At 41.6% G+C, this 9,811-nt stretch overlaps 1 protein-coding gene, 1 long non-coding RNA gene and 1 pseudogene across 2 annotated transcripts; all 3 read left to right on the top strand.

Annotated features, from left to right (window-relative positions):
- Window positions 1-1,576: 1,576 nt before the first annotated feature.
- LOC143481225 (uncharacterized) lies at window positions 1,577-2,003 on the top strand. The gene is made up of 2 exons (XR_013121985.1): window positions 1,577-1,654; window positions 1,873-2,003. It is a non-coding gene; the product is annotated as an uncharacterized LOC143481225 (long non-coding RNA).
- A 1,223-nt stretch (window positions 2,004-3,226) lies between these two features.
- LOC143481219 (histone H1 pseudogene) lies at window positions 3,227-4,405 on the top strand (annotated as a pseudogene).
- Window positions 4,406-4,899: 494 nt separating this feature from the next.
- Window positions 4,900-5,686, top strand: LOC143481223 (histone H2A-like). Its single transcript, XM_076979165.1, has one exon. The coding sequence runs from the start codon at window positions 4,900-4,902 to the stop codon at window positions 5,284-5,286; it is 387 nt and encodes a 128-aa protein (XP_076835280.1). The 3' UTR covers window positions 5,287-5,686.
- The last annotated feature ends 4,125 nt before the right edge of the window (window positions 5,687-9,811 follow it).

Here is a 9,811-nt window from a genome sequence, read left to right as displayed (position 1 = left end):
TTTACCTTTTACCTCCGTGAACATGTACTCTTGTCTCCGACCTGACTTGAAACCCCCTGGTCTCAGTGTCCACCTTACGTTTAGCCATTTTTGAGGAGGGGGATAGCTGAACGTTGATATCTGCTCTGACTGCTGATGATTGGGCGTTTTGAAAATAAACAACCATTAAATAATGTGATAAAAAGCGAATTATTTTGAATCATTTCGAGTATATGTATAAATATTCAACTTAATTAAGTTTAACGTGCTGGGAAATATTGAAATGGACCTTTAAAGTGACATACAAGGTGGAATTCAAGCACTTGTACAGGTGTATGAACCCTGCAAAAATAACCTTGTTCATTGCGCTGAGGCGCCGCGCACGCGAAGTTACAAAATTCGAGAGGTGCACGACCTCGCAAATCGACAGCGAGCGAGGCCCTCGCGCACGGGCGGAGCCACGGCTCATGTCAATCTCTAGTTTGGGCCGATTGGGATGGAAACATAATTTTGGGCCGGATTTGCGCATGAAACTCCCGGGCTGAAAAAGTGGCTCACTCCGGCCATGGTTAGTACTAATGTAGTACATGCTGCAACGAGTGTGATATAATATGTACTAGGTCGATGCGAGTCGTTATTATTTCGACCTGTGTTGTTGTTAGTTTCGCTAGCGAGCTAATTAGCATACCGGTGCAGGAGAAATTCAGTAGCCTTGTTAGCTCGTTACGAGCGATTGAGTAATTTACAGGTGTTCTGTTATATCATTCAGTTTATCTACACATGATAGGTGATCTGTTAGATGTAACATTTTCATTCATTGGATTAATTTCTGTTTGTCACTGTACTAATTTGGAGGATGTGTTTGTTTGCTTAGCCTTGTAGTAATTGATTGAATGTACTATTAAAGTAATTAATCTGTTTTTCCTGTAATTACAGCCACACACATACAACCCTCTACACATATCGTCACCGGCATCTATCCCAAATCATGTCTGTATCATCCATCTCTCATCCAATCCTTGTAATATTCCATGTTCAATAAATAAAAGGTGGATAACCAAAATCTCTCTGAGTCTAGCTCTCTGACCGGAGCTTCCAACCTCCAACGTTCACCAGATCAGCACACATTAGAGCCAGTTACTCTTTTCAGCGATGTTTTTGCGGGGTAGCTAAGTATTGGTTAAATATAACATTTGAGTGTGATTGTAGAGTGTGTTGGGTCGAGGAGGTGAAGTGAGGATATCCATTTTGGAGTACCAGCTAACGTTTTATTTCCTTTTATTTTATTTATTTAGCCTTTTATTTATTTTATTTTCCTTTTTATTTCGTTTTATTTATTTTTATTTTATTAACGTATTTCCTCAGTTTTTGAAACTGCTGGATATAAAAGACATATACTATGTAGTGTGATGAAGTTTTAAATATCCTATCACTTAAAGAAATAATATAATTATTAGGAATTCATACTTATTATACCTGTGTCACCCCTAACACTATCAGCAGCTATGGGGCCTGTCTTTACAGGTCCAGTGGTGCATCGTAGTGCAGGGGGCTTCCTCTTTCTGAGTGCGGGGCGATGCACAAAAATGGTGGGAACAGCATCTGCTTTCAGCCTAGTCTTGCCCTGTTTGGTTTTGATGAATTGGTCTGCCTCAAAATGTGCCTGCAGAGTGATGTGAGTTTACTCCTCACACATGACAACTCAGTTTTGTCTACCCATATATATATCCCATAGTGGGTGAATACACAGTATTAGAGAACACTTACTGGATATGTATACACTCATTACACGTATAAAAAACAACCAAGGATGTGCAACAAATTCTAATTCATATCACATCAATACTCATAATAATCATTTTCTCCTGTCTTTTTCTTCTCTCTCTCTTTAAGCCAAAGAACCATAGGGGATTCAATGGAGCCTGCAACTAGATAGCACCCTCACCCTGCACCCGAGTCTGTCTGGAGTCTTTGATTTTTTTTGTTCACTATTCTGTATTTTAATAAATCAGGCATTAAGCTTTCCAATAGTGTGTTTATTGTGAAAAGTGCAAATGCAGTGTTTGATGATTACCTCACATATATATTTGCTGTTGTAATCTTTAGTGAGGGTAAGATTGTTCCTGCTTAGTTGAGACAACCATTTTTTTTCTCCTCTCAGTATCAGTGGGGAAACCATACATTTTTGCTCCTTTCTCTGATCGATTGGAGTATCCCCATGCAGCACAGCAAACCATGGTGGACACTACACAAACAACACGGAGGAAAGGACACAGAAAAACTGCTTGACATGATATTCCTATTATTTAGATTAGGGTTCCACATTAGGATTTGTGTGAACTTGGGGTAATGCACATCAGGGGTACAATGAAGCTGTTCCATATACATATTAATTGGAGTTGACATCTAATCAATTTTAGGAAATATATGTATTTATAATAATTGCTGTTGGACAGGTTTGCTTCTAAACCACTGAGAGCTGTTAGTGTTTATGGCATTGCAGGAATGCCTAATGCTCTAAATTGCACAGTACACCTCCTACGTGTTACTACATCATGGACACATGTCTCCAACTACATAGATGTCTGTCCACAGGTATAAATGATCATTGCACCATGCCTACTTTTCCTCTGGACTACTGACCATTCACACTCTTCTTTTGTATTATTTGTGTGTTACTACTACATGTGCATAAGTTTAATTTGTCCTGATTCTTGAGAGCACCACTGTTATCTCATAGTATTTGTACATATGGCCACGGCCTCCTGCACCCCATGCTTGTGTTTTAGTCACACCTACACAAGGGGTTTTTTAACTAATAAACACACCATTGTCACGTTCAAAACACCTCCATGCCTTTACTCAGACTCTCCTTCATAGCACACACTATGAGCTGTTAGACCTACTCCTTCATTTCTGTCAATTTCACCCCACATATCACACAAAACACAGCATGTCTTCTTAGGTGAGACAGTCGCAGGTTGCATTTTTGTGGCAGTTGTGAAAAACGACCCGAAACTGCATGGGCTTCCCTGGCACGCAAATAAACGAGAGAGCCTTCTCTTGCCATTCGCGTTTTTTGATGCACTGCAAATAGTGTTTGGATGCATATATTAGGTCGAGATTTGTCGTGAGAAAACACAAGTACCATCTACTCACGGAAGCACAGGCACGCAGTGTCGGGCGAGTTGAGTCTACACCGTCCTCATGTGTATTTTAAGACCACAGTCCGTCGCGAGGAGGGAGGTTCGCGTTCACAGATCAGTTCGTTCAGTGTTTATTTCTCTTAGAAAATTCAAGGATGGCAGAAGTGGCTCCAGCCTCAACCGCTGCCGCGCCGGCTAAAGCGCCCAAGAAGAAAGCTGCCGCTAGACCCAAGAAAGCGGGACCCAGCGTCGGTGAGCTTATCGTTAAAGCTGTTTCTGCTTCCAAAGAACGGAGCGGCGTGTCTCTCGCCGCGCTGAAGAAAGCTTTGGCTGCTGGCGGTTACGACGTGGAGAAGAACAACTCTCGCGTCAAGCTCGCCATCAAGAGCCTGGTGACGAAAGGGACTTTGGTGCAGACCAAAGGCACCGGAGCGTCTGGCTCGTTTAAGATCAACAAGCAAGCGGAAACTAAGAAGAAGCCCGCCAAGAAAGCCGCGCCTAAGGCGAAAAAGTCCCCCGTTAAGAAGCCTGCCGCGGCTAAAAAGCCCAAGAAGGTCGCGGCAAAGAAGCCCGCCGCCGCTGCAAAGAAGTCGCCCAAGAAGGCGAAGAAGCCCGCTGCCGCCAAAGCTACCAAGAGTCCCAAGAAAGCGAAGAAGCCGGCCGCTCCGAAGAAAGCAGCCAAGAGCCCCAAGAAGGCAAAGGTTGCGAAGCCCAAGACCGCCAAGCCAAAAGCAGCAAAGGCGAAAAAAGCAGCCCCCAAGAAGAAGTAAACGTGCATGTTTTCATGTCTTGGTCTCCCCAAAAGGCTCTTTTAAGAGCCACCCACCTTTTTTTCTAAAGAGCGCTTTTCTTTAAACTCTAAATATTTTGTGTCGTTGGTGGATTTTAAGGTGCAGTTTCATCCATTGCTCTACATTAAGTGCGTGGACATTGGGAAGAAAAATGACAACCTAAAACATTCATCCCGTCCTAAATACAGAAATACTGTGTAGAATAAGATTCTATTTTATATACGTGTGTTTTATTTGCCCAAGTGTACTTTATTAAAATGGAGAATGAAAAGTCAATACACAAGCATTTCAAGCAATCCATACTCATAACATTACAATATCAATATGACGGTAAAACAACATATATGTAACTTTATATATCTATTAGGGTCCAACGACAATCAGTTTTTCTTACTGTATCCATAGTAAACATGTTGCATTTCATTATTCACAGAAATATTGTATATAATAAGATTTTATTGTATGCTATGAATACATTAGTCTGCCCATCTCTCCTCTCCTTGTCATACATGTACGTAGCTTGAATAACTTGAGTACATTTCTACATTAAATTGAAGTGCATACATATAGAAAAACGTTATTACGAGAGGGAGTTTTGTAGAGTAAACGCGCGTAAAACATTTTGCATCTCATTCAACATATGGACATGTACACAGTAATATTCTATTGTATGCTATTTTTTAATTTGCCAATCTCTCCTGTCCTTGTCATACATATGCGTGTACCCTGAATAGCTTAGAAGATTTCTAAAACTTTATTCAATATTGAAATGCATATACGAAGGACAACAAGAAAAGACGTGCCACATGGAGTGTTGCAGGGGAAAGAGATGGAGGCTGGCTTTGGATGTCGACCGCTTCGGGTTGGTTATTCGTCATGCCTTCTTTAAGCCAATAGGAGAGCAGCTTATTTAGCTATATCTCCAGCCCTCTTAGAGCAGGCGTGATTATTTCGTCTTTGCTTACAGCGCTGTGGTTGACATTATGAGTGGCAGAGGCAAGACCGGTGGTAAGGCTAGGGCCAAGGCCAAGACTCGTTCGTCTCGCGCCGGACTACAGTTTCCTGTGGGCCGTGTACACAGGCTTTTGCGCAAGGGTAACTACGCCGAGCGCGTCGGTGCCGGTGCTCCCGTCTACTTGGCTGCCGTGTTGGAGTATCTAACTGCTGAGATTCTCGAGTTGGCAGGCAACGCCGCCCGCGACAACAAGAAGACTCGTATCATTCCTCGTCACCTGCAGCTCGCCGTGCGTAACGACGAGGAGTTGAACAAGCTGTTGGGAGGAGTGACCATCGCTCAGGGTGGCGTGCTGCCCAACATTCAGGCTGTTTTGCTGCCCAAAAAGACCGAGAAGACCGTTAAATCCAAGTAAATTTCCCTTCTGTTTTCAGAATCCAACGGCTCTTTTAAGAGCCACCCACATCGACTTATGAAGTGCAACTTTTCATTCATGCAGATTTTATTCTGCGCTCTTGTCATTATTGGATGCTGCTGTTTCACGTCTAAGCATTCGCACACTTCGTTTAAATGCGCACAATCACTCAGTAATGTTGCATATGCACACATGAATTTATACGTGTGCATAAAGACAGACATGATGTTGCTCCTATGAACAGAATATAGGACAGTAAGCATAAGCTGCTGGCAACTAATAAAAGCCAGCAGTGTTGGCAGGTGAGAAATGTAGGATTATATGGTACCAGAGACATAAAATAACAGTGTTATACCTGCAGTCTGTTTTTAAGCAGATTGTATGCGAATTAAGGAGACTGATTATGGTACATTATGTAAACTTATAGAATCACAGCATATAAAATCCTTTACTCCTTATTTTTTACTCCTTATTTTACCACATGCTGGGGTAAATTGTAACAATTAGACAAAACAAGCAACAACAGAGGCCACACCATGCAATATGCTTCAAAAAGAGGTTTTTGAAATAAAATAATGAAAGAACAATCCAGAACAATGTCTCTCTCTCTCTCTCTGTGACTGACCATAACTCATATCCACTTGGTTTTATTCAAGTGTGTGTGTAAATTAGTGTAATAGAACAAACTTATTTAACAATATAGGTTCATTATGCTTAATGAACACTCTAATACATTGTACCTGTGTAAAGAACATGGAGGTCAAATAATAAGCAATGTCAATGTGTGTGTGTGTGTGTGTGTGTGTGTGTGTGTTATATCACAGATACTATGTGCCTTCACAACTGATCTGACTGACTTGCCCTTCTTTGTGACCTCATAAGATGTTTTTTTTTTTTTTTTACATTTGCAGGCTCACCACTGTTAGTCTTTCTTTTTCACTGCCTAGGCATTCTGTAAAATTATTAAAATCAAGAATGTTTTCTTAGTAAGGTGATGATTATAACACTTTAACACTAGGACTACCACCATTTTAATTCCAAACTTTTCTACCTGGCCTCCACCAGGGGGCAGTTCTGGGGACATTTGCATCCCATTAGGCCACCCTTTGTTATGCACATGCAGCCATTATAGGTGGACGGGGAGTGGGTGGAGGGGGGGGTGATGGTGTGAACCATCAGTTCATTGTTCAGCTGGATGTGTTCACTGACTCAGATAGAGAAGAAAAAACTCTGGCCTCCCTTTGGGGAGATTGAGGGAGATTGTCTTTGTGTTTGGATGAATATGGATGTCCAATGTAGCAGCAGTTGGTGAAGCATTGCAGTGGACATTTGAGCTGTGTTTTTTCTGCCCTTCCCTTTTTATAATATAAATAATCTTTATTTCTATAGCACCTTTCATACATACATGCATGTGCTAAAAACTACTGAAAATAAGGTTTGTGGGTGTATGTGTGTGAGGATGTGTGTGTGTGTGTGTGCATATGTGTTTGGGTGAATATGGATGCCCAATGTAGCAGCAGTTGGTGAACCATTGCAGTGGTCATTTGAGCTGTGTTTTTTTTCTGCCCTTCCCTTTTTATAATATAAATAATAATAATAATCTTTATTTCTATAGCACCTTTATAGTGAAAAGTGACTAGTCGCTTGCAAAGTTTCCTCTGTTTCATCTCTTTGGAGATACTTCATGAACGAGCTGCAACTGACCGGTTTGCTGCAATTTCTAATATTTGGAAATCTTTCGTTGGCAACTGCATCACTTCGTACCACCCAGGAAGGCATATCACCATAGATGAGCAACTTTTCCCATCCAAGACCCGTCTAGACTGTCTGCATCCTCAGTACCATGCACAGTACGGTGGAGACTGGGAACACACAAAAAAAAGCCAAACACAATCACTGACTACAACTCCCTAAAATGTGGTGTGGATATAATGGACCAGATGGTACGAAAGTACACAGTGCGTTGCGGAACACGGCGTTGGCCAGTCGCTGTGTTTTATAATATGATTGACATTGCAGCACTGAATGCCTATGTGCTTTTTCAAGCATGCACTGGGGTAAAGGAGAGACGGTCGGAGTTTTTGGTCAATCTTACAGAAGAGCTTGCACAGGCTCATGTGGCAGCCAAGGAGGTGGCCAAGGAAAAGGCTCAGCAGCAGCAACCACCCACACCTGACACAGGGAAAAGGGCATGGTGCCAGGTCAAGTGTTGTTGCAAAAGTAACCGTGCCACTAATCATTGTGTGTCTTGTGATAGGTTCACATGTGGCAAGTGCAGAAAAGAGATGATGTGGCAGTGCCAGGTGTGTGCAGAATATTCATAGGTGTATTTATATATACACCTGTATACCAATAAATCTAACTTGAATATAAATTTCTGGCAATGTTGACTTTTTTTGGGGGTGGGGGGTGGCTTCACCAATTCAACTTCACCTTGTTCCAGAGGACCATTTCTTCTGGACCTGCATATTCCCACCTCCACCCCTCCCCATACAAACACACAAACAGTACTCCTACATTTAGAATCAATGTAATGGCCTCATTTTCATAACACTGGTATGGCTGAACAGGCTACTCTCTGTGTGGTGATGGTGGTGGTACAGAATTGTTTTCTGATCCTTACATAAAAATAAAGTTGTCCTCCAAAGAAGGTGTGGGGGGGGGGGGGGGTGGAGGTAGGCCAAAAAAAGAGAGTAGGGAGAGAAAAGTAAATTTTCTATTTGTGTTTGCTAGTTATGGCTGTTGTGTTTTTGAAAGAGACACACTGCAAAAAGTACCATCTTGATGAGTTAAAATTGCTCAAGAATATTATTCTATTTCAAGTAGCTGAGGGTTTTTTGTATAAATTTATGTAAAAATATCTTTACCTATACCTATTGACAGTTTTAACTACTTAAAATAAGGTTAAAAAATCAGAGCCATTTTGAATAATCAATATGCCACTATAATTCAAATATTATGTTTGTGTCAATTTCACATTATTTCAACCTTCCACAAATCAAATCTCAAACATGGTCCTGAGTTGAGCAGACTTCTGCCAAGAGAGGTTGCAGTCTCATGAGGCAGCCAAAGGTGTGTATTGAAAGGTGTGTCAACAGCAACCACCCACAGCTGACACACACCTCATTTACATAACACTGGAGGTAAGAAGGGCTTATCACACCTGTCAAGAGACCAAGAGTCTAGTTGGGACACTGTCGAAAGCAGGCGGCTTGGTAGTTCTAGTGGGGTACTGTCGAAAGCAGGCGGCTTGGTAGTTCTAGTTTAAAAAGCTGTGTTACAACACACCCCACCCCTGTCTGCCATTGTTTAGCTAACTGTATTAGCAAGGTGATTTGAAATTAACAGGGCAAAAATGCATCAAAATTTACCTGAGAAACTAGTTTAATGTAATAGAAGTCACATCGTTTTTTTCTGCAATAGTATAAGTACTAAACAAAAAAATAAAGTCTTGATTCAGAAATTTACTTTTTTACCTCGAAATCAGTTTTTTCTAAATGGAATCTGCATGTGCCCGTTTCCATCCTTGATAGTCACCATATGGGATCAGGGAGGAATTGGGTAAATACCGGAATGATCATATGACTCATATCTGATCCATGATCAGTGGAATTCATGGTGTTACAACTCTCCACCTGTCCCAGCCATACTCCAGTTCACGCGCAGACGCTGTCTTGCAGGTTTGTTGGTGTTTTATTTGAACAAAACATAATATATAAAATTAACAACAACTCAAATTAAAATAAGAAACATATCAATTTACAGCTTGCGGTGGAAAAACTGTTTGCTCTTCTGACCGGGCCCCAGCCAGGTCTACCCATTTCCCTTAAATCAGGACCCGATAACCCGATGGATGCAGTGACCGGTATGCACCACATGAGGGAGGTCTAGTTGGGTACAAACACAAGGGATCTAGGGAACAGTAAAGACAAAAGACAAAAATGGCTCCAACACCTGGCCCCTAATTGTGTATCTCACAATTATAGCATGTAAATAAAAGGAGCCATAATGTCAAAATCACAAACTACACATCAGTCCTTAGTTGTCGTCTCGAAGTTGGGGGTTAGAGGTCACTAGCACTTAACCCACCGTTGGGATTCAGCCTTTACCACTGATCCATCACTGCTGTGATGTTTCCATCAGCAAACAGAGCTTACTGATTGGTCTTTGCAGGACAGTGTTCTTGGTCTTAATCAAAGCCGCTCGGACAAGACCTTGTTTATCTGGAAAGGTCTTCAGAATTCTCCCTAACAGCCATGAGTTTCTTGGTGCCTTGTCATCAACAATGACCACTAAGTCATTTGGCTGGAAGTTCCTTTTGATCAGGTTCCATTTGGATCTCTCTTGCATAATGGGAAGATACTCCCTTATCCACCGTTTCCAGAATAAGTCTGTGATGTACTGTACCTGTCTCCATCTTCTTCGTACATACAAGTCAGTGCTCTGAAAGATTCCAGGTGGTATGACTGGTTGAACTTTCATTCTTAGTAAATGATTAGGTGTCAGAGGTTCCAGATCAAGTGGA

This window comes from Brachyhypopomus gauderio, chromosome 17 (genome assembly GCF_052324685.1).
Source record: "Brachyhypopomus gauderio isolate BG-103 chromosome 17, BGAUD_0.2, whole genome shotgun sequence".
In the NCBI taxonomy this organism is placed as follows: Eukaryota; Metazoa; Chordata; class Actinopteri; order Gymnotiformes; family Hypopomidae; genus Brachyhypopomus; species Brachyhypopomus gauderio.
The sequence above is the reverse complement of the archived record's forward strand: the minus strand, read 5'-3'. Positions and strand labels throughout refer to the sequence as shown.